The 23808-nt window shown below is 37.6% G+C and overlaps 1 protein-coding gene across 4 annotated transcripts in view; it reads left to right on the forward strand.

Annotated features, from left to right (window-relative positions):
• SKIC3 (SKI3 subunit of superkiller complex) overlaps window positions 1-23572 on the forward strand; it is a 46788-nt gene extending 23216 nt beyond the window's left edge. For all 4 annotated transcript variants that reach the window (XM_058043607.1, XM_058043606.1, XM_058043608.1 and 1 more), the window contains exons 22-41: window positions 75-136; window positions 258-314; window positions 1432-1500; window positions 2410-2484; window positions 3105-3246; window positions 4447-4540; window positions 5113-5190; window positions 6485-6609; window positions 8258-8381; window positions 9781-9999; window positions 10762-10834; window positions 11556-11609; window positions 11704-11815; window positions 13069-13197; window positions 13820-13941; window positions 15794-15952; window positions 18286-18438; window positions 20163-20293; window positions 20849-20972; window positions 22393-23572. In XM_058043607.1, the coding sequence (XP_057899590.1) occupies window positions 75-136; window positions 258-314; window positions 1432-1500; window positions 2410-2484; window positions 3105-3246; window positions 4447-4540; window positions 5113-5190; window positions 6485-6609; window positions 8258-8381; window positions 9781-9999; window positions 10762-10834; window positions 11556-11609; window positions 11704-11815; window positions 13069-13197; window positions 13820-13941; window positions 15794-15952; window positions 18286-18438; window positions 20163-20293; window positions 20849-20972; window positions 22393-22470 (2180 nt within the window). In that variant the 3' untranslated portion in view covers window positions 22471-23572. The remainder of the gene's footprint in view (window positions 1-74; window positions 137-257; window positions 315-1431; window positions 1501-2409; window positions 2485-3104; window positions 3247-4446; window positions 4541-5112; window positions 5191-6484; window positions 6610-8257; window positions 8382-9780; window positions 10000-10761; window positions 10835-11555; window positions 11610-11703; window positions 11816-13068; window positions 13198-13819; window positions 13942-15793; window positions 15953-18285; window positions 18439-20162; window positions 20294-20848; window positions 20973-22392) is intronic.
• Window positions 23573-23808: the final 236 nt, after the last annotated feature.

Genomic DNA, 23808 nt, shown 5'->3' on the forward strand with positions numbered 1-23808 from the left:
TTAGAAGGAGGCTTGACTAATGGTATTTTGAAATTCAGTTACATCTAGGTCTCCATTTTTTTTTCTTCCCCCAGCTATTGGGAATTATGCTCTTGCACAACATTCGTTCATCAAATCTGTTCAAGCTGAGCAAATTGTAAGTGCTGTAGGCAGCTGCCATCTGTTTCAAGTGGGCATTTAAGACATTTCCCCTGATGCACTGCTATTTCTAAGGAGTGTAATAATATATTGGTTTTAACTTTATTTGTTTTGTTTAGAATGTTGTTGCCTGGACCAACTTGGGGGTTTTATATCTGGCAACTGGAAACATTGAGGTAATCTATTTCCCATCCTCAAGTATAGTTTTCCTTTCTGTTTTTTTTAAGGGTGTATATATGGGAATGGGAATGGGAGTGTCAGTTTCAAATGTCCCTTTGAAATTCAAAAAATATACATCCTTCAAAAGAAATTAGATTGGCACTTGAGAAATGCAGATAAATTAAAATTTGTTCTGGAGGGGCTAAGATTAGGTGAATTGTGAACTTCTGCTGAATTGGCAAAACTGCTTTCCAACAGCTGGAATGAAAACTTAATGGAAGGACAGAGAAGTGGTTAGTCAAATCAAGGCATGCCAGGTTTGGCCAAGAACTTCTAGTTGTAGGTCACGGACTGAACTCCCAGTGTTTGAGTTCCCATAGATACCTACTTTCTGCTCATCAGCAAATGTGTGATTTACTGTAACACTCTAATTTTCAGAGTTTCTCTGGAGAAAAATTTGAGTGCATATGAAGTGAAGTCGGGAGCTCTCATGCAGTTAAAGTACATCCTGTCCTATTTGCTTGTTGAAAATACAGAAATCTTGTTTGATTGGAAATGTGATGGTCAAAATTATTTTTAAGAAAAATAACTTGATAGTACAGACTGCTTACTGCTAAGACTGCTAATGCTAAGACTTGGTTCCCCTTGTGCCAAATTGAGGGAGGAACTCTTAAGCATGTATAGGCCATAGGGAAGTGACTTGTGGATGATAATCAGTTTTATCCTTTTGAAAATACATTTGTATTATAAAAAAGTGAATTTTCAAAACTGGATCTTCCAAGAGACAGATTTTTAAATTGTTCCAATTTTAAATTGTTTATTTAGCTTCTGAATTCTCTAGCTGGGAAGGAAGCATATTTAGAAGGGAGGGAAACTTTGATATTGTGAAGTTTTCTAATTTTTTTTTTGTTTTGTTTTCTATTTTTTTTATTATTGTTTTCTTTAAGACTAAACTGGTTTATTTCTCTGGGCAATGCGTTGTTCTCTGCGGAACAGAAGGTGTTTTTAGTAGTGACCTAATTCAGTCCATTAAGTCTCTACTAATACTATTGCATGTTAATACTTGTGTGTAGTCAGAAGTGCTCTGTTACCATACCAGGCAGTTCAACAGCAGTATTTTATTTGGTTCTACAGCAAGCTCATGAAGCCTTCAAGGTAGCCCAGTCTCTGGAACCTTCTTACCTCTTGTGTTGGATTGGACAGGTATGATGAAAAATTATGAAACTGCACACAAAAAACATTTGTTGAAGAACCTTAACTTCAGCCTAGTAACAGGCACTAATTCATGCTCCTAAAAATTGTGTTTATGAGTGCTTCTACTTCCTTTGTTTCCATAGTGGTAATACAATGGAAACTACTGTGTTCATCAGACACACTCATATGATGTTTTTCTGGCTGATATTGTGAGTTCTCTAACAAGCTATTAACCAAACAATCATTATACTCTGAGGCTTTTTATAGATAGCTATCCACAAAGCACTGTCTTTATAAGGTGATAGTTATTTCAGCTTCAGCTGTACCAGTAGTTCATTAAATGGCACGACCCAGCTCTCATCTCAGTTCCCCCTTTCTAATGCCACTGTCAGAATAAGTAAGCTTCTAATGTACCTGGGACAAAGCACTTCTTATTTTCTGGGAAGTCCCTTCCTCCCCTGCCACTGATAGCTCACATGCTCCTTCTGATATCTAGGTCATTTGTGAATAGTTGAGATACTTGTGGCTTTTATGATTGTTATAGGTGAATTTCATAATGCCATGCTGCTCACCTGCTAATGATATCTAATTGAAAACTGGATTCTAGAAAATAACTAGCACTGTCACATGTTGAAATTCAGCTCTTGTCAGATGTTGTTATAAATTGTTCTAATACATGCAAGTCTTTGTTCTGAAGATAGAGTTAGCAGCCAAAGTTTAAATTACTGATACAGTGGAGACTGCTTGTGTTTCTCCTGAGTTCATTTTGGTTTTAAAACCAATCTTGCTTGTAGGCTATGAGAAAAAAGTGTGTTCATGTTGAATGTTTTAGATATGCCTGACATAATATGGGCTAAGGTTTTTGTCATTGTCATAATTTTTAAGTACATGACCACAGCAGCTCTTGCTTCTCTCTAGGCTCTTATTGCAGAGACTGTAGGCAGCTATGATACCATGGATCTCTTCAGGCACACAACTGAACTCAGTATGCATGTAAGTGTAACACTTGTATTGTTCTGAAGTTTTTGTACATCCAGTCTCTCTACTTAGGAGATTATTTTTTTAAATAGGCGTGTCTTGAGTTTTGAAACTGCTACAGTCATATTTCAAATGAGATTGTATGGCTTCCATGTTGTTGCTGACTTATGCTGATATTGTATAGCAGGCAGTTACTTTATAAAATTTTTTACTCCCAAGGGTTCAAGAAATCAGCTCTTTAAGTCATGAAAAAACATTCTCCATGTTCCACAGAATTGGACATAGATCAAAGGCATAAAATATTTCTGGAGAGAGCAAGGATACTGCCAGGACCCTGTGTTCCAAAAAAAGTGGAGGACTTAGTCTTTCATAGCTTTTTTTTTCTTGCCTATTGTGTGTACAGCCATGCAGCACATTATATGAAAATGTAAGAATTTGCTTTGCTCAGATGGCAAGTTAAAAGTATATGTGGAGGGATTCAATTTGGTGTGTTCTGTTTAACACTGATGCAGATTTTTAGCCAAAACTCTGTCCTAAAACAAAGAATTAGTATTATTATAATCTGCAATTATTTTCCTGTATCTTGAGTGGGTTTAATGATTCCTGTTTTGGGGGGTGTCTCTTTGTTTCTTGAGACTGAGGGAGCAAAAGGCTATGCCCACTGGGTATGTTCAACGCTGCAGGATGAAGCCAACAGAAACACTGAACTGTATCTGTATAACATTGTTCAAATGAATGCTATACCAGCAGCCCAAGTGGTCTTGAGCAAATATACAGGTAGGTAATTTAAATACCTCTCTAACCTGTCACACCTAACACGCATTCAGAAGGAATAAATACACCTGCACTAGTTCTAAACAAGAGAGGTCTGGCTGAGGTGGTGAGAGGCTTTTTAGCTTAAACTAACTGAAACAGGGTAAGCAGACCACACAGCGGTGAAATGGATGTGGGTTCTGTCTGCTTACTCCTTCTAGTTGTTTCAAATACCAACGAAAATAGGGACCAGAGCCTTGCATGATTCTCATAGGGTGTTTGCTCTCAGACTCCCTTTGCATGTGTCTGTATGTGCAGGTGAAAATAAGTGCCAGGTCCTCTGCCTCTGTGATGTGAAGCTTGGTGCACAGGATTGTTCCTGTGTGCTGTGTAACTCAATATTCACAAACATATGATTTTGGTAACCTTCAGCAGGTGATGGACTCTGGTTTTGTGTGTGATTCCAAACCAGCCTCCCCATTGGATATGTCTAGCCTGGAAAGCAGGTAGAGGAAATGCAGATTTTCATTAGTCTGCAAGTATTCCTGTAAAGAAATCATTTCAGTAATCTGTTGCTGACTTTTGAGAGCTAGAAAATATAGCTCACAGTAAATGAGACGTGAATGTGAGACTGTTATTCCTTTGTGCCTTGTTCTTAAGGGGTCTCTGGAGAGCCTTCCTTCCTCTTCTGGGGAGAAAAGTTACTAGTCTGAGATGAGTTGACAGCTGACAAATTTGTGCTTTAGCAATTACTTAAAAATTACTAATCTTGGAAGGGACCATAATGGTCATCTGGTCTTACCTCCCTGCTCGAGCAGGGGTGTCCTACAGCACATTGTACAGAATTGTTTCAGAATGTATTAAGAATAAAACATAAGATTCTACTGGTATTTTACTAGAGTCAATGCAAGATGAATACTTTCTCATTTCATTAAAAAAAATCTGCCTGCTGAAAAACTTAAAATATATTGAGTGCATTATGCATTAGTGTTACATCATAACATTTTAAACATTTTTCAGCCACCCTGATGTCATGTTTTGGGTCGTCTGTCTCTTCTGTATTTGCCTGCAAGCCGGTCAAAATTATTCTCATGACCAGCTGACAGAAGCATTTGGCAAAGTGTTCAGTGCATGTACTGTAGCTTCAATGTAGCAATATTTTTGTAATGCTTTTTCACAGCTTACTGATCTTGTTTTCCTACATTGTCAATTCTGACTTTCTAGAAAGAAATCCAGATGATGCTTCTGCTTTCACAATGTTTGGGTTTTTGAATGAGTATCTGGATCTAAAACAGCAGGCAGCCTATGCCTATGAGAGGTAAACTGTGCACCCTTGGAAAGCTCAGTGAAGCTCCTTTTCCATGAACCAGCTGAAAAACCTAAGAGTTTTTCTTTTCCTTAGATAAACTTTACTTTCTCCGTTCAACAGTATATTTGAACTAAGTGTTTTGGAGGGTGGGTATGTGGAGGTTCCTATATCGAATTTGGAAAGGCAGAACACAGAAAAGTAAAGATGTCCTAAGACTTGTATATCTTACCATTACATTAACTAATTCACTGTGTGTGATTTAAATGAAATTGAAGGAGAAAGCAAGCTTGGTTTTAGCTTTATTCTCTATCCCACTTTAATTAATGGAGGTGGTTGGCCTTTGGGTTTGTTTTGGGGGTTTTTTTCTTCTCTCTTCTTTTCAAAGAGGGGAAGTGGCAAATGAAAGTATTTGGTGAACATGTTTGTTGATGCATTAAAACAGTAAAATAGGCTCTGTTTATGTTTAATTAGCATAGAAAAGCTTTTGTATAAAACAGTTATCCATTTTGCTCTGAAAACTGTGCTCAAAATATGCACCTTGTAGTCACATGATAAGTAACATTCATTGTGGTTAATTTTAGGGCAGCTTCACTGCTGAAAAACTCAGAGGATACTGAGAAATACAATACAGCAATGCAAAACTATGGCAGGTCACTCTGGTAAGTGTCTGTTGACTTTCTGAGCCCCTAACTTCAGCTTTGGAGGTAGTGAATGCAGCAGTACAAAATATGGTGAGGCTTAAGGTGAAAGATGGTTGCTAAAAATCATCTATTAAACATTATTCCTAATTGGAGACAGGTTTGACTGAACTTTGTATTTGCCCCAGAAATGGGTAGTGTAATAAAAAAAAAATCATATTGTAAGGAATTGCTGTATGTCTTCACAGGCTGTAGTGTATCAGTGATTCCCTTATCCTTTGCTTGGTACTAACATGTCATAGTGTAGTTTGTTATATTGTCTGCACAATAAGCTGTGGGATTTTTTTAAATGGTTTTTTTACAGTCTTGACCCTTGAGCTGTGTAATAGGCTTAGTCTGAATAAAATTGCTGCTTCGAGGTTTGTTCAAAAGCCCTTCTATCTAGCCTTTGAATTTATATTGACTTTTACAACCTGAAGCATGTGAGGCTGGGGTGTTGTGTACCTGTGTGTGGTCTTTCTGCTGATGAATCTCTTTACTGTAGTCCTACTCAGAATTCTAAGTTCCTTTCTGCTTTCTGGTTCTGAGGGAATGCAGGACTTAGGTATGTAGACTTTCAAATTTCTCATTGATATGAGATGGCTCAAGGTCTAGTAATTAAATATTTATCAGCTCCCTGGGGAAACTTCATATATTTTTGTATGTGACACTGAAACTTGTAACCTGTGACGAAGTGATAATTCATTAACTTCAGGGAAGGTTTTAGAACCAACTCTTTAGACTCCTGAAATCTCACATCCAAGGTGTATGTCTGTTAGTTCATAAGTGCAACTTACACAAGATCAAATCTCTAGTAACTGATAAGTAGTTCTAATAAGTACAATCTTCAATTATTCTTTTCATAGTGGTCTTAGAACAAGAATGCTGTAATCTTTCTGTGTGTGCATTTTCCTGTCTGTGTGCATGATTTGCTTTTTTCCAAACAAATTCTTGATTTGCATTTTGCATGTTTCTCCTTTGCTGTTTTCTCCCCCTGCACTGTGAGGATCATTAAGGCATTTGCCTTATATACAGCTGTCATGCAGATATGGAGGACTTCTTCCTATCAGTTGTTCTTCATGCAACAGATAGCTGGAGAGAGTAACTGCTATACCAGGCAAATTACTGCACATTCTTGTCCTAATACTGCTCTTTTCTAGGTGTCTGTTTAAAACTGCTATGGAATAGAGGGCACTGGTCCTCAAGGACAGTTTGTCTGAATTATAACAGCTGTTTCTGCATCCTTCCTACCAGTGACTGGGTGGTTTTTTTGCAGTGCTCTTGGGCGGTGTGATGAGGCCATTGAAGTTTATACATCAATACCCCTAACAGAGTTTGATGGCATTGTGGGGCTAGCATTAGCTTACTTCAAGAAAGGACTCTTAGAAGAAAGTATCAAAGGTAAAATTCAGAGCATTATGGAACACTTCTTTTGTGGTTAATCTTAACAAAATTTGTTGTCTAACCAACCTAGCTGACATTCAGTATTTTGCTCTTTCGGTCCTATTGTGTAAGTATAAATGCCACAACAATTTTAATACCTTGAGTACCATGTGCAGTTTTGGACACCACAATAAAATAAAGACATTAGACTGTCCAAGAGCATCCAGAGGAGGGCTATAAAGATGGTGAAGGGTCTAGAGAGGAAGCCTTATGAGGAGCAGCTGAGGTCCCTTGATTTGTTTGGCCTGGAGGAAACTAAGAGGAGACTTCATTATGGTGTTCATCCTCACGAGGAAGTGAAGGGGCAAGTACTGATCTTTTTGTTCTCACGACCATTGACAGGACTCTAGGAAATGGCCTGAAGCTGAGTCAGGGGAGGTTTGGGTTGAATATCAGGAAAAGATTTTTCACCCAGAGAGTGGTTGAGTACTTCGACAGGCTCCCAAGGGAAGTCATCACAGTACCAATGTTTTCTTCAGATCAAGAACCTTTGGACAATGGTCTAGGCACATGATGTGATTCTTCAAGTGTCCTGCACAGTTGTACTTTGTGATGTGGATGGGTCCCTTCCAACTCAGCCTATTCTATAATTCTGTGAAAATCTATTAGTCCTGGTATCGCTCAAATGTAGTAAGGAAAAATAAGTTTCTTCGAGTGTGGGATGCTTGTCCATTAAGCTGTTTTTCTCTGAGCCTCCTTTGTTCTCAAATTAAATTGTTTTTCTGGAAGAATCAATTGTAGTGTAGAGTAGGAAAGACAGAGGTGATGTCATCAATATAAGTGTCTCAAAAGCAGGTCTCAAGAGGCTGGTGCTAGCCACTTTGCAGTGGTGCCCATCAACAGGGCAAGGCATGGTGGACATCATCTAAAATACAGATTCCACCTCAACATGAGGAAGAACTTTTTACACTGAGGATGGCTCTGAAACAGGCTACACAGTGAGGTTGTGGAGTTTCTCCCCTCTGGAGACATTCAAAACCCACCTGCAAGGTCCTGTGTCACCTTCTGTAGGTGGCCCTGCTGTGGTAGAGGTGTTGATCTCTAGAGGTCCTTTCCAGCCCTAATTATTCAATGATTCTCTCATAGGAGATAATTGTGGTGTTGAAAGCACTTTAGCTTTAGTGGTAAACATAACTGTACTGTCATGTTGCACACTTCTGAGATGTGTAACTTCATGAAAAGTTATATGCAACAATCAGTGTAGAAGTGCTCACAAAGGAAGAGTCAGCCCAGTGTTTTAAATAATTTTATTTTGTATTTGGAATGAGTGTGCCCATCTGAACTACTGTTTCGTAAATGAACTGTCACAGGGTTAATTTTTACCATGTTCTAGCAGGAATTTTCTGAATGTCCCCATGCTGCTTTTCATTTCTGTTTCTACTTGCTATGTTAAACAACTCCCAGGCTCTAAAGAGTAAATCTGGTGTTTCCAAACATAGTTACTTCCAAAGTCTTAGTCAATTTACTTTTATCTTCTGCTTATGATTTGAGTTGGGAAAATACAGTGAACCTGAACCTAAAGTAGTCTCTCTGTTGTAATATCGTGCTGTCCTAAAGGCTGTACAAATGTTGTGTTTTTTCTTCTCTCTCAATTAATTTTTACCAGCCTATGAAAAAGCGTTGTCTATTGCTGAGTCTGAAAAAGATAAAGCACATATCCTGACTGCCTTGGCAATAATAGAATATAAACTGAACAAAGTGGATGCTGCAAAGACACTACTGTTTAAATGGTGAGTAGAAGGAATAATCAGAATGTGATATTTTATTGTTTTTGTGGGAACTCAGGTGGATATTTTCTTTGTGTATTGCAGCATAGAAGTGGAAATGGATGCAGTCTACTTATTCATGTGATACATCTGGTTTTATGGTCTGTCGCTTCCACTTTCTTAAAGGAGTGTTGAGTGGAAGGGCTGAGCAGTTTGGATGTCCAACATCCTGAAGTTTTAAAAACTTTATCTTTTAAGATAATGGTACTTTGTAGTTGTTGTAAGCACTATTTTTGCTCATTGTTTTTGCTCATTAGCTGTAAGAACTCTGAATGACCAGTGAAAATAGTTTAAGCAGTCAAAAATCTCAGAAACTATTGTGTTCCCAGCAACATAGACCAGGACAGCCCTGTACCTTTCCCATGAAAAGAAACGGATCTCTACTAGTTGTGCAATTAAGTGGTGAATGCCTGTTATCTTTCAAATCTGTGGAAGCCAAATCGCCTGTGCATCATTGTTAGACTCCTAGCAGCAGAAATTAAGTTACCATCTCACCTCCCAGGAGCAGCTCTCTGTCAGTAGAGAACTCTAGTAGTGGCAGTGCAGCGCCCATCAGCAGATTCCTGAAGTTACTAACACAGAGAAGGTCCATTACCTTTCCTGGCCGTGGTTAGTTGGCTAGGAAACTGATATTTCCTACATCTTATAAATCACTGCAGGCCTCTAGTTTTGTCAAAAACATGAACAATGAGAGTTTCTAATGACATTATATGTTTGTGTTTGAAAAAAAAAGGTAGTGAATGGCTTAGGAAAGAAACATCACAATGAATACATCTAGACTTGAATTGATAACAGTGCTACAAACAGATTTTGGTGGATAATAGGAACAAAAATCATGCATTCTGGTGCAGTAGATAAATGTTTCTCTTGACTGGAATCAAGTGCTAGATGACTTGAAGTGCCCAAGTAGGACCTTGAACATGAAGCTCCTTTTTTCATTTCTTATAACCAGCTTAGCACAGAGATTCTTAACAGTGGGTATGTCTGGATAACTAGTATGATAGAATACCATTTCCTACTTGTCAAAGGGTCCTTTTGCTGGCTGTTCAAGTTCAATTAACAGCTTTTTTTTTTTTTTTTTCTTGCTAGGGACTGAAAACAAAACATAGAATCAGAAGCTTACATTCTTGTCTTTTTTTGAAGGCAAAAGTAATCATTAAGAGCTTGATTAGGTGCCTGTAACCTGGTCTTCAAGGATATAGATTTAGCCTGATCCAGGATCCCACAGAGAGTATTAATTCTGTATACCTTTCATGATACATAGGTGCAAGAGGACTCAAAAGTAACGAGCACTCTCATGTTATCAGGAAGCTTAGTTTGTGCTCCAAAATGGTTGTCTCTTTCCCTCTCTTTGATTCAACAGCTCATTAAAGGAACCTAGTACGGAAAGTCTGAAGGCTTTGTGCACATTGGGATTGGTAAAGCAGGATGCAACACTTGCAACAGCAGCCCTAAAAGAATTACTGAAGCATGAAAAAGGGAATGATGGGATTTATGAGAGGTGTCTCATTGCATCTGCTGTTTATGCATTACAAGGTAGAAATGTGGCAATCCAGAGGGAAGTCTCCAAAGCAATACACAGGTATATAGTTTTTCTTGCTTTAAATTGCCGTGTAAATGTCTTGCTTTGATTTCATTGAAGAGTAAGCAAACCTGTTTCTTTGAATTTGAATAAAAATTCATTTTCAAAGATTAAGTCCTCACCTATGGTTGTACCTTTAGCTGACAAGTTTGCTTTCTTATTTATGGAATCAGATAGTAGAAGTTTCATAGCTCATTCAGTGTTTTCTGATTTTGTTTGGGGGACTTTTCTGATAGGTAGGTTAGTTTACTCTTCTGTGAAAGCATTTTTCAGCCTGTGTAGCATAACCTTCAGCCTAGAAAAGTCCCATGGGTTTTTATTTAATATTTAGCATTCTTTGAAGCTGTTTCTTCCATTAGCTAAGTGTCTGTGTTTAAATTTGATTTGATTACCCTTAGCATTCTGAGCCTTTCAGGAAGGCACACATTATAGTCTCTCCAAGGGTCTATTTTCATGCAATTGTTTTTTTCCAACTACAACTAAAATTTCTTGTTCTTCATGCTATGAAGACAAGACCTGTAGGCCTAAAGTTTTTTTTCTTCCTATGAATATTTATATGCATGCTGTACATTTTATTTCTTTAGCTAGCAGTATAATTTCAATGTTGTGTTGTTTGTTTTTACCCATGTCTATCTTTTAATACACTTTATTGTATTCTTAATAGAAAAAGCTCTATTTGTATTTATAGCAAGTGCCTACTGAGTCCTGGAAGACCAGGTGCATATCTAAACCAGAGAGTTTAATACCCTTTTCTTTCCCTAGTTACCCTGATAATCCTGCCCTTTGGTCTCTTCTGTCTCGACTAGTTCCACTGTATGCATCAAAAAAGCCTAAAGTAAGTAAGTGTAATACATATGTGCTGTTTACATTCCAAGTAGTCCGTGTCATTTCTTACCTGAAAAAACCCCACCCTTCATTGTGTGGACTTGCCCCACTTAAAAGGAAAATGTATGGCTTACATTCAAAGCAGTGCACTGCTACATACTGAGTTTATATACCATTATTTCGATCTTCCATGAGGTAACCATTCTTGAAGTAAACTTAGAGGAATGATCTGCTAGAATTATGCTAACAACAAAAGGCTATACTATGTATAATTATGTATAATTTCTTCCATTTAGTTTTATATAGATGTATATATTTAAATAAATATTTATATTAAGATTTACCTATCTTTAATTTGGTTAATGTAGTCATCTTCACTTTTCACATTAGGCAGTGTTTCCTTGCCACTTTTCTGCTTATTATTAGTTTTCCTTCAAATAAATGCTCCTTGTCTTAATTTATGCTAATTATATAAATAGAAATAGCACCTGAAAAGAAACCCTTTTCAATATGGGGCTGAAATTAAAAACCAATCATATAGATAAACTCTAGTCTAGAATGTCTCTTGCTAATTTTTTAATAAAAAGATCATGCCATAAGCAAGGACATTGACTCATTGTGCAAATTTTGTACTTGTGAATAACAAAGATAAAATTATTTTGGCATTGTATTTTGCATAAAATTAATTAGCCATGTAATTAAATTAATTGTTTGTTTTGTTAATCTTGCAGGGAGGAGCTGTGGCAGGAAGTGTTGCACATACACTTGATGTAAACTGTGGAAAGGTTTGACTGTCTTAAAATGCAGATTTTGTAATTCCATAAACAGTCGTAAAATTAATTCTCTCTGATCACTTACACTCTTGTGTTCTTTTTATAGGAAGTCCTGCTGAATATCGCAGTTAATCAATTGGTAGCAGGATGTCACATGTTAGAAGATAAGAAAAACAATCCTCTGAAGAATATTCAGAAGGCCATCCATGTCTGTCCAGGTTACTCCTGTTCTCAAACACAGTAGTGATTGTTTGTCTTTTTATCCATCAGAAGCAAAAATTACTGGATTAAAGTAAAATCTGCTTTTGTTGGGTTGATTTGTTGTTTAGGGTTATCCATGTGTCTTTTGGGGAAGATGCTTAGAGTGGAAATTGTCACTTTTCTTCCAAATTTAGTGGTATGGGAATTAAGCCAGACAATAAGAAAAATATCACTGAGTTTTAAGGCTTGTTCTAAACCATGAGTAATTTCTTAATCACTCAACAGGAAAAGACATAAGTATTATTTATTATACTAGACAAATTGAAAAACATATGTTCCCTCAGTATGCAGCGCCAGACAGAAGAGAATTATTCATCTCCCTTGAGATTTTTTATTAGAAAAGTTCTGTTAAAATGTGTGGTTTATGAACTACAGAGAATTCTGTGGTTGTATTACTAAATAGTCTTCTTCCTATAGCATATGAAGTGCAAGCCTGGTGGGGTTTTTAGTTGCTAATTGGTACTTGATAGTGAAATACTAAAAAATTGCTTCTTCTAGAGTAATTTTGTTCTGATGCACAGGGCTGGCTGGCAAGTTCAAAATGTCAATTACTTTCCTACAGGAAATATGAGTGTATGACTGCTGTTTAAAAGCAGTATACTTTACATTTTACTTTGTTAGATCTTCAAACTTTGTTTCATTTTGCCAGCAAAAATAATTATTTTATGGATGAAAATTTAAATAAATAAAATCTTTAACTGAGCTCTGTCCAATTCAGGACAGAGATTGCTCTTACAGTAGTAGGTGTTCTTCACAGGGCTATTTAAAGGTGAAGCTGACACAGGAATTAGCTGGCAGTGGAAGTAGGCACCTATTGCTATAACTTTCATGCTGGTGGGCAGAACAGACTGAGTCTGCCACTTTGTGTTTTGTTACAACTCTTCAGTGAAAGCCAAGATTAATCTGTGTAGTGAAAAATAAATTGGCAGCTTCAGGTTAGCACACTGAGGCTATCTGTGAAAAATACATTAGCTGGCTTTAAGAACAGCGTCTTCCTTTTATAATCTGATGTGTCTTACTAGTTAGAAGCAAGTAGTTATCACCTTCCTTGATTTAAACTCAATTACTTCTCTTATTTTTGGTGTCTTATTTACAGTGTATGGTTCCATTGATAGGTATGCTTTTATGCTTTATCTGATAAATCCCATTCTAAGTGAACTACCAGCATGTTTAGAATGGGCATGAGTTCCCTTTTACCATTCTTTTCTAGATAATCCTGTTGCTTGGGCAGTGCTAATGGCAGCCTGTCATGCTGAAAACACTGTTGTCTGTCTAAACAACACTGAACCGAAACGAACAGGCCTAGAGATGACACTTGTGTCTACAGTTTCAGCCAAAAGTAAGCTATATGAGTTTCCTGTTTAAAAAAGGCAAAATGAAATTGAAATTGTCTAAGCTTGCAATGCTGTTCTGAACTTGCAAATAGGCTGAGGAGTACTCAATAGTGGTAATTACACAATAGCTGTAATTGTATTTTACACAAAAAACCCATTGAATTCTGATATATAGATGGGTTTAGATATTTAATGATAGCTTGCTTTCCCCTCCAAAGCTTCAAATGGTTTTGTGAAATAGTATTTCTGAACTCTGATGCCTACACTCATGAAGGCTGTGGATGTATTACATTGCAGCAGCAGTACTTTACAGGAAAAGGCTAAAGTAATTTTGAGTTCTGTAACTCTTCCAATAGGTGCTCATTCTTGCTCAATGCCCATAGTGTTTTCAAAACTGGAATTAAAATTCCATGTTTGATTGATCTCAAACCATTAACTCAAATGGTGTATGCTTATTTCCCCTCTTGCTTTTGATTTTGCCATCTTTCAATGTTCCTACTGATGAAGGGAGCCATGTCCCATTAAAACTCATAAAAATTCTCCCTTAGCAGATCTAGAGCCTGTGACCATGGTATTGTACTACAGCATAAATACTAATCTGTTTAAGTGTGTTGTCTGTCTTAACAGCTGGAGAAAGTAATCTTCCACATAATTATGTCCGTACTCTTGAAGACTGGTGTCTGTGTCAAGCTATTACCAGTCTAGGGGAGACTGGTAAACTGTCAGAAGCTGAAGCTCTTTGTAACAAGGTATGATGGGGTCACACTGGCAGATTGTGGTAGAATTGACAGAAGCCATTATTTTTGTGCATTATACAGTAAGGTAATGTTTGAATTAGCAACTGTCTGTTCCATCAGAGATACAAAATATAATAGTTCACAGAATCACTGAGTATTCTGAGTTGAAAGGGACCCACAAAGATCAGATCATCAAGTCCAGCTCTGAAGTGAATGGCCTGTATGGGGATCAAACCTTCGACTCTGGCGGTATTAACAGCATGCTCTGACCAACTGAAATGATGGTTGGCATATTCTCCCCTCCCCAATATATTGTTTGCAGCACCAGAACTATGTTAATAGTTGAAACACATAGTGTATGTGTCATGATAAAGCTGAAGTCTGTTCTTCCTGCCTAGAATTAAGCAAAACATTACTAGAATTCAGGGCAAGAAGTCAGGATAGGAGACATCCATGGGACTTCGATCTCTTCTGGGTTGTATTGGTACTTTGTTTCAGAGCTCCAAGTGGATGCTACAAGTTCAATTACTAAAAAAGAGAGGTCTTGCTGCAACACAGCTATGGAAGGGAGCTGGGCTGTTAACAGCATTCAGTGGGGTGTTCATAATCAGAAGACTTGGCAAAAGATAAACAAAAAAGCACACATCCATGATTTTCATTAAGGAAAATTACTAATCACGTGCAAATGTGATCCTTGTTTTTGGTATATTTCATTAAAGTGGATTGAAGTTAAAAAAAAAAAAACACCAACAACAAACAACAAAAAACCTAAACCACACAAGCAGATTGATTGAACAGGCTGGTTTTCAGCAGGAAGTACTTTCTTTCCTCTTTGTTTGCTTGGTGAGGCGTTTTCCTTTGCTGGCCAACTTGTCTACTGACCTGCCTTATATTAACAATCATCAGAGATTTTGAGACATACAAGATCTATCCTTCCCTCACTTTGGCAGGGTTGAAGGTTGTGGTGGATTTTGCTTGTATTATGCTGATTTTTGTTTACTTAAATAGCCTGGGGAGAGGACAGTCAGGGTCTGCAATTAATGTAGATAAAAGTAGATAAAAGGATAGCATTCCCTAGTACCACAAGCCTTCAGTGGTAGTTTCAGACCCCAAAATCCTCAGAAAGCAGTGTAACTGGGAGTTGAGAGTCAGACACTGCTGTCAGTCAGTTGTGAAGGATTCACAGGCAACATACTTTGTTAAAAAATATGTGAAAAATACAAATATTGTTTGTTAACACAAATCTTGTTTGAGTTATAATTCTTGGAATATTGAGATTTCAGCACAGAAAATAACATGCAGTGAGGTTTGCGAAAACTTCACATTTCACCTCAGCAGAGTAAAGCAACACATAGCTAGTTTTCTGTCTTTTCTTTTTTGTGTTGGTTCAAAGAAATACTCTATGGATGCCTGCTGTTTCTGAATAGGAAATGTTTAGCAAAGTCCTTCTGTTCCAGTGAAAATAAAGTGTCTTATTTGGGAGAACTAAAATTTCTTGAAGCATAATCGGGGTCCTTTTTAGCCCCAAGACAGGTTTTTGCCTATGTTAATAGGCCCAAAATTTTTTATAATTGTCCAACCAAGTGACAGCTGTCTTTCAGAAACCAGTAAGAGTAGGAAATATAAAATGTAAATATAAAATGTAAAATTAAGCTTAGACTTCAAATGTATTTTGAGAACAGTAAAAATATTTTATGTTTTTATGGTTCAGTCCTGAAATACTCCTTTGTGCAGTGGAGGAGAAAAATACTGTGTTTCAAGCACCCTGAGAAGGCTTTCAATGTTGTTTTCTATAAAGAGCAGAATGGAAAATCTAAGTGTCCTTGATACTGGAGAATGATAATTCTGATTGGTTTGGTTTTAGGGTTTAAAAAGCTGCCCTGAGCACCCAGCTCTGTTTTTGCTTTTGAGACAAATTCAGTGTAAGCAGCTGTTGCAGTCTCACAAAGAACTTCCAGACAACATCCTGGAGGAGCTTCGCAAGACAGTCATGTCCAGTTCATCCTCAGCTGCAGCCTGGCAAGTAAGTGTCAATCTTTTCCCTGACTGATGTGCCACTCTCACACCTGCTGTAAGGGAGTGAGCATTCGTTTCACTGCTTGATTCTACTTATCTGCTGACAGTCAGTGACAGAAAAAACAGCTTAAATTCTATTTGTTCCAAAGTTGAAATATCATGTTAACCTCTATAAAAGTTGGAATATTAAGGACTGCTAGTAAGACCAGACAGGAGGCAGGAGAACTAAAAGTTCGAGATAAATGTCTTTAAGTATCTGTGATTTGACATGTGAGCAGAAACCAATGAAATACTTCATAACTTCATAAAAATAAATGGAGGTAAAGGGTTTCCTGTTGTAGTAATACACAATTTCTTATTTAAGGGTCTGAAAAGCTGAATATGTCTCTTTCTCCATAATGTCCTGACTTCAGGTGTCACTGTACTTTTGAGTAATTTGACTGCGGAGAATCACTCCCAGTAACATTGTTCACTAATTCCCTTCCATGGCATGATGAGTAATCATTTTTAGTTGACACAAAAGTGCTAAATTTCTCTTCATATGCTGCTTCTGTGAGTCAGTCTGAGAAGTCTCACACATACCATAAGATCCTTTTGGTGATGCAACACCAAATATGCTCATTTTCTAACAGCTGCTATTTTGTTTACAGTTATTATCTGTCTTTACCAATGTGAGTAGCACATTGTTTAAAAAAATTACATGAACTTTTAGAGTCCTTTATGTAGCTGAAGGATTTATGAGGCTCCTCTGCATGTTGAAAAAATAAAACCCTGCTTGTGGTAAGATTCATTGGAGTTGTTTTCACTCTTAGAAGATCAGTGCAAGGCTGCTTTACAGATCATGATCTTGCTTCTTAGAAGGCTGCAGATGCTCTTCTCTACAGAAACACCAGGAGCATTATTTCTGGGGAAAATGCTTTTTTGATGCATTTTTCTGTGATTTGTGAGACTTCATCTTTCAGAATATAGAACTCATTCAGGTTGAATTTGCAAAATAGGGAACATGCAAGATCCTATCGTATCCTCTTTTTTAATAACATCTTTTAAGTTAATTTAGAATTTGTGTACATCCTTTAAGTGTCCCTTGCATAGCCAAGTCATCTTCCTTACAACAGGGAGAATAAGTGAAATGAGTGCATGTAATGTGGGGAGTGGGAGGGGATGATTTTTTAGTCTTTTTAATCCAGGCCACAGATAAGATACCTGTGAGGAAGATCTTTTTAGTCTTCAAGGAAGTATTTCTCAGGGCTTAGATAGCATTCTGAAAAACTTGGCTGCTACATTTGCTTCTAGTGGATTAATGTATGTTTTTATGTTTTCTGTCTCTGGACTTCCTGTGAGTTTGATTTATCCATTGTGATGCCTTACAGTTTTACTACATTAGAGGGGCCATTAACTTTTCTTTCTGATTAAGTTTTTGGCTTTTGTCTAAATTGTTATGTGGGATTTAAGGGTGCCACTGAACTTCTGCTCTGATGGCTGTTCTACTTTTTGTGCTGTGACTTGTCAGGAAAATAGAGAAAAGTAGATCTGGCAAAACTGCCTTTGTGCCTTTGCAGGGGTTCTCTTCTTTACTTCTAGCGTGCTAGACATCTTCAGCTGCAAAGAGCTGAGGCTGAGGGAAGCTGTTTTCCCTTCACATGGATGAATGTTTTACTCTAAAAAGCAGGCCTGCAGCCTGATGTCAAGAATGCAATGTCTCACTAGTGCTAATTAGTACTTTCCAGTGTGTTGCTCTTTGTAATTGGGAGTAACTTCTATGACCAGAAAGCATTAATAATTTTTGCCTCCTCTGACACCCTGCAGTCCTTAGCTAGGAAAAGTCTAGAGGCCTTTGCTCAAAAGCAAAGGAATTACTTTGTTTACTTGGTGATCCAGCAAACAATATTTCTAAATATGGCTTGCACATCTTCATGCATATCACGTACATGACAAGGATTTGCAAATATGGCTGCATCTGCTTCAAAAAATGTGTGATGAGTACAGAATTAAAGACAGAGAAGCTAGAATCCTTTTCCTTCTCTTCATGAGGAAATCCAGGACATCTTGTGCTGGCAGAGCTGGCAGCAGCTGAGACAACCTATCAAAAAAAGTCTGTGAGTAGGCTAGGGAACTCTCAAAATAATTTACTGTGGTGAGGTGTACTGCCAACTCTGCAGCAGAGTAATTTTTCTGCAGGGCAATGCACAGTGTGCAGTGTGTTATTGGAATGAGGACTGGGTGCATGGTGTCAGCTAATATTATGCTGTGATACTCTCATAAATTGGACTAAATGGTATTACCTAATGGATGTGTGTTTTGGTGGCTCCGTAACTGATTTTGTTGGATGTTTATTTTCAGTGGCTGGCGAAAATATATCAGTCTCAGAGAATGATGACTGGAGCAGAGATGTGTTACAGAAAGAGTCTGCAGTTGGCATCACAGCAGGGCAGCTGGAACGGGAAGTTATCCAGTCTGCTCAGGCTAGCTATGCTCGCACTGGAAATCTGCATGGTAGGATAACCAGCATAACATTACTGCATGATTTCACAGAAGATGGTGGAATAGAAGGCTTCTGTAGTCATTAAATTATACCCCTGTTACGTTTTATGAATGACAGCTAGGGAATAAAATGAGACTTTTACTCAGTGGAGTATTGGTAGAACATGTCTTTGTAAGACAGGTTGCAACATAATAATCACCTAGAGCCACTTTGTGCCTAAGAGGCTCACTTGCTCAGTGAGGCTTGTCCATAACAGTTTTAGTTTGATCACCAAATTGGCCTACCCCTCAAATGTCTGTCTTGTTCAGACAACTGCCTCAACAGATGCTTTTTGTTCATTGGTGCCTGGAGGAGTCAGTCAGTCATGTTTCAAATATTTTTATGCTGTATGGTGATTTCCAGATATGATGCCTTGCACTGAAGCCTAAGAACAATCTAAGAGAATTATATCTTGTGGAAAAAGAAAATTACTCTATTCCTTGCACTGGGGGGGCAAAGTAAACATGTCTCAGGATCTTGGCAAGTGTTTATTATCTTCAAGCAGTGTCACTCTAGAAACTTGAAGTGCACTACCAGAATTTAAATTCTGCTGTAAAATGTAGATACTGCTGTGATCTTGGCAAATGCTTTATCACAAATTATTGAATGACCCAGTGGTAATCAAAATCAGGCAAAGCAATCTCCATATATCCTGAGATTTTGTGTAAGAAAAGACAGATTTACTGAGGATAAAGCTGCAAAACTTCTCCATTTTGGAGAAGAGAGTTGTCCTCCAAAGTTAGAATTTGTCAAGTGACAATATTTTTCCTGCTGTAATTCTGTCAGTTTTTACTGGTCTGCTTTGTTTCTTTTTGCTCCTAAATGCTTTCAGAGGTCTCAAGTTACTGCCTAAATTGATTAATACTATTTCTTCAAGGGCTGGCCTGAATTGCCTAAGAATAAACAAGACTTTGTTTAAAGATGAGATTAGTATGAATTTGATTATCTCATCTCAACTTTTTAAGCGAGCAGAGAAGCTGTAGGTGGATATTTTTTTGGCATTTCTGCACTGGTTTAATGAGATGTATAAAAGCCTGGTGAAAAACTTGCTTAGATCTAAGAAAGGCCTGTATTTGAAAATTGCTTGTCTCCCAGTTATCTTCCAAGTAAAGATTTGGTCACTCTTTCAAGTACACTGATTTGAATTCTATCAAGACACAATGAGGATAATAAGGTTTTTCTAAAGCCAGTTTTTCTTCCTTTGCTTTGCTTATATTCTTAAGATATATGCCTTTGCACAATAGTTGCTCTGTTAGGTGATTACAGTCTAGAAGTTGGTTTTGACTTCTGATAAAAAATTATGTCACTTCTGGGGATAAATTTTACATTCTTGAATAGTTTTATATGTGGTATGAAGATTTGCAAGGGTTTCTGAAGCACTAGTAAAATTTGTATGAAAAAACAAAAAGACTATGCGCACAAATTAGCACGGGGGAATACTGGCAAGGCTGATCCTAAATAAGTTAATATGACTTTTCTAGGCACTTCTAACCACTGTTAGTCTGGAGGATTTTTTAGACAAGTGTCTTTCTAACCTGCCAAAGCTTCTCAGAACAGCTTGAATAAAACCTGCTTTCTAGAGAGATGCAAATATACTACCATAAAGTACTTTTTCTACTGATTTTTCTTCTTTTTATTTTTTAAAATTTCTTTTTTTATTACTCTCTCTTTATTTTTTTCTTAACTTTTATAATAGGCTAATGTCTCAAATGAACACTGGCCATCCTTGGTTCAGGAGGCAACGACTGAAGCTTTGAAACTTTCACCTTCCCCTTTGGCAGTTCTGCTTCAAGCCCTGCTACAATATAATCGCAAAATGGGAGCAAGGTATGCATGATCTGTTAAGTTGTCAGTGGAATACCATGTCTAAAAATACAAGTAGTCATTATCTGCAGATCTAAGTTCAAGAACTTAAACAAATTTGAAAGTGGAAATTAATTCTTGAAATAGTGTGGCAATTAAAGGGAGAGGGGAGAAAGGGTTATGATGTAGGGAGCAACCAAATCTTCCATTATTTGTGAAAATAAAAAAGCTGATGGAGCACCACTGAATGAATATGACATTCCTACATGTAGTTGCCAGTTTTTACCAGATTTCTAATGGCACTGTGAATTTGAAAATCTCTTTGTTAGGTGTTTTTGTTGTTGTTGTTGGAAGGTAGTATCAGCCAAACAGAATTTTACACTTTGTGTCTAAAATAGTCACTTTGTCTCTATTCCAATTACCTTCTCTTCTGCACTTTCATATCTTGTCTCTGTTTGCAGGAACTGCAATAAGGCCTTTCCCGTATATTGCTTCTGGCCATTGTTGCTTGCTCTGTTGTGTTACATGGGGCCTGTTCAGTAGAATTTGATTTGGATTATGTTTTGATTATGTTTCCAGGGAAACTCGGCGAATGTTGGAGAGAATTGTTTACCAACCAGCCAATCCAGAAACCATAGTGTCAGTGGCACGCTGGTACCTCCTGCAACATCTGTATGCCAAAGATGATTGTGAATTAATAGATGTAAGACTGTCCACCTTATACAGAACCTCTGTCTATTTACGTTTGGTATTATACTTGCAACAACTGGGAAGTGGGGTAGAAGGAGGCTAGGAAGATGTTGCTCTAGAGGTGCAAATGTACTACAGGATTTGAAATCAACACCAGTTTGTTTGAATATTTTCCATTCCTCCATGCAGTAATGAAAAATAAATAGTAAAGTCTCCAGTCCAAACTTTGAACAGTTTTAATGGTGATTCTTCAGTAGACATGAGGACCATTTAATTAAAATTTTAGCAATAATAATGTTAATTCCCTCTAGCCTGGCTGGAACATGTCATGTCCCTGGCCCAAAAGATCTGAGCAGTAGAATCTCTGTACTCTCTCTTAAAGGCTTGTGTGTAATGGTAGAGTATTTTCAGTACATAGTAGATGCTGCATTAGTTTCTGTTGGCAGTACTTCACTAATGTATTTGATCAAACTCACAAATTCATGCAGCTCTTTGATGTAGTGCAAGTGGGGTGTCATTCATTTTGGCTTATAATGAGAACTGCTTTTCTCCTCAAAATCCGAATGCACTCTGAATGACTCAATGAAGACTGGTGATGAAGTCTTTCGCCCATATTATCAGCTGTTCCCTGGTGAAATGTTGAATTCAATACAAAGTAGATCTGGAGGTACATATAAAAAGGTGTAGACAAAAATCCATACACGGACATGCATAGACACAGATTAAAAAAACTAGATTTAATGAGTTCAGAAGATCCTGGTGTGATCTCCTCGCACTTGCTTCTGCAGAGTCCCTGCTGATGAGATGATAGTCCCTGCTGATGAGATTATAATAATGGCTGGAGATTTGCTTGGTTCTGCTTAATGGTTTTCCTTTTCAGTATGTATAATGTCATTGGGTTACAAGAGATGTGCCAGAAGCTTATGAACATTAGGTTACTGTGGGACCTCCTTTTAAGGTCCCTAACAGAAAAGATCGAAATATGATGTGTGGAAAATAAATCAGGGAAGTGTGAATTTAACTGGGGGAGGGAAAAGGATGTGGCAGTTTTTTTTAAAGCAGCTGCAGAGAACACTTGAGTTTGGCAAATGGAGATTTATATAAAGGTAAGATTTATACAAAGCAGGGGACTAGTGTGTGTCAGCAGGAAAATAGGTCTGCTTGTTTAATTGCCAGCAGGTAACTACTTGTCAAAGTAATCAGTGATGCTTTTACAGAGCACTGGAAGTGATTACAGCCACTGTAGCGCAGAATTTGGATCTTCTAAGCAAGTTGATGTATAATGTTGAGTACTTCCTATCTGGGGATTATGGGTCAGATGATCTTTTAGCGAAACTGTTTAACAGGAATTTAAAAAGTACATTTCAGATTGCCATTAAGACAATAACAGAAAAATCTTAAATTCTCAAGTTGTTCTTTATTTTTCTCTGCAGGTGCTTATAGAAAATGCCAAAGCTAATGGAGATGTTAGAGCTCTGGAACTAAATGAGAAATTATCATCAAGTGCCTAGAATGGACTATCTGAAGCAAAACACTCTTGTGTTCATCCAGTTGAATTAGTTCACCTTCCACAAGTGTATAGAGTTTGGGCTGTTTTGCTTATTGTGTCTGATTTATTTTTTTCTGTTTCATCAACTGCAGCCTTGTCTTTAGTTTTGCTTTTTCTTGAGCAAAAGTAGGTTATTTTCATGTTGAGTTACACACATAAAATCACATTTATTTGGAAAAGAAAATCCTGAAATTTGCTTTTGTTTGCTTCCCCCACTTAAACTTTATTGCTATTCACAATAGAGTATTTCCCCCCTAACTTATGTAGCAAACAGAATTCCCCTTTATCTACTCATGCGTCTCTGTCAGGTCTGAGGGTTCTTGGGCTCTGATAACTCCTGGACAGCAGCTGGGGCCCCCTTCTGGGAGTGCTGGGTCACCAGAACTGATGCCTTGTGAAGGCTGACCTAGAACAGAGACTAGATGGAGTTAAAGAATAAAATAGGTATTTATTGGAAGGCCTCAATGGATACACCTTGGGCAGTACAAGAGCCCAGCCAGGGCTACACCCCAGATGAACCCAAAAATGGTCACAAAATGGATGACTGATCACGAGGTCTCTCACTTTTATAAGTTCTGGTCCATTACCATATTGGAGTTAATTGTCCATTTACAGCTTTAGATCATGAACCCCATCCTTCTTGTTTTTCTCTCTTCAGGCCACATTTATGCTCTTGGCCCTGAGATTTGGGTGGTTGTCCTTGGTCCCAGGTTAGGAAAGGAATTGTTTTGTCTACCTACTCTCTGAGGACTAGGTAGACAAGAGCTTACCATCCTTTAATATGAAGCTCAGAACTAGACACGAAAGCAGCAGAGAATCCGAAAAATATAAAAGCTAAAACCTGAGGCATCATTTGGATGCACACAGAAGTACAATTATTAACACCACTGCCAGGTTTTCTTGGCACAGAGTCTTAAGAGCTGGGTAGCAGACAGCTTCTGTCATCTTTTGGTAATTCAGCAGCTGATTACTTAATTATGATAGCCATTCTTCAGATATGTTATTTTACTTTTATGTACATGAAAATATAAAATAAATAAAGCAATGACTCTGACCTGTGAAAGCCACCATGAGGATGTTCACTCTGTTGACAGGAGTCATGATAGTGGTCAGTTTTTTTGTTAAAATCTTCTTAAAATTTCTGACCAGCAGAGTTTTACAATGGCTTATACAATCCTGTGTTATAGGCAGGAAAGGGCACTTCAAGAATGTGCAGTGGGACAGCATTGAACATGCCCTTGCTTTTGGAACCAGTTGTTCTGGGCTTACAGAAAAGGGAATGCTGAGCTAGAGTGCAAGT

This window comes from Melospiza georgiana, chromosome Z, assembly GCF_028018845.1.
Source record: "Melospiza georgiana isolate bMelGeo1 chromosome Z, bMelGeo1.pri, whole genome shotgun sequence".
In the NCBI taxonomy this organism is placed as follows: domain Eukaryota; kingdom Metazoa; phylum Chordata; class Aves; order Passeriformes; family Passerellidae; genus Melospiza; species Melospiza georgiana.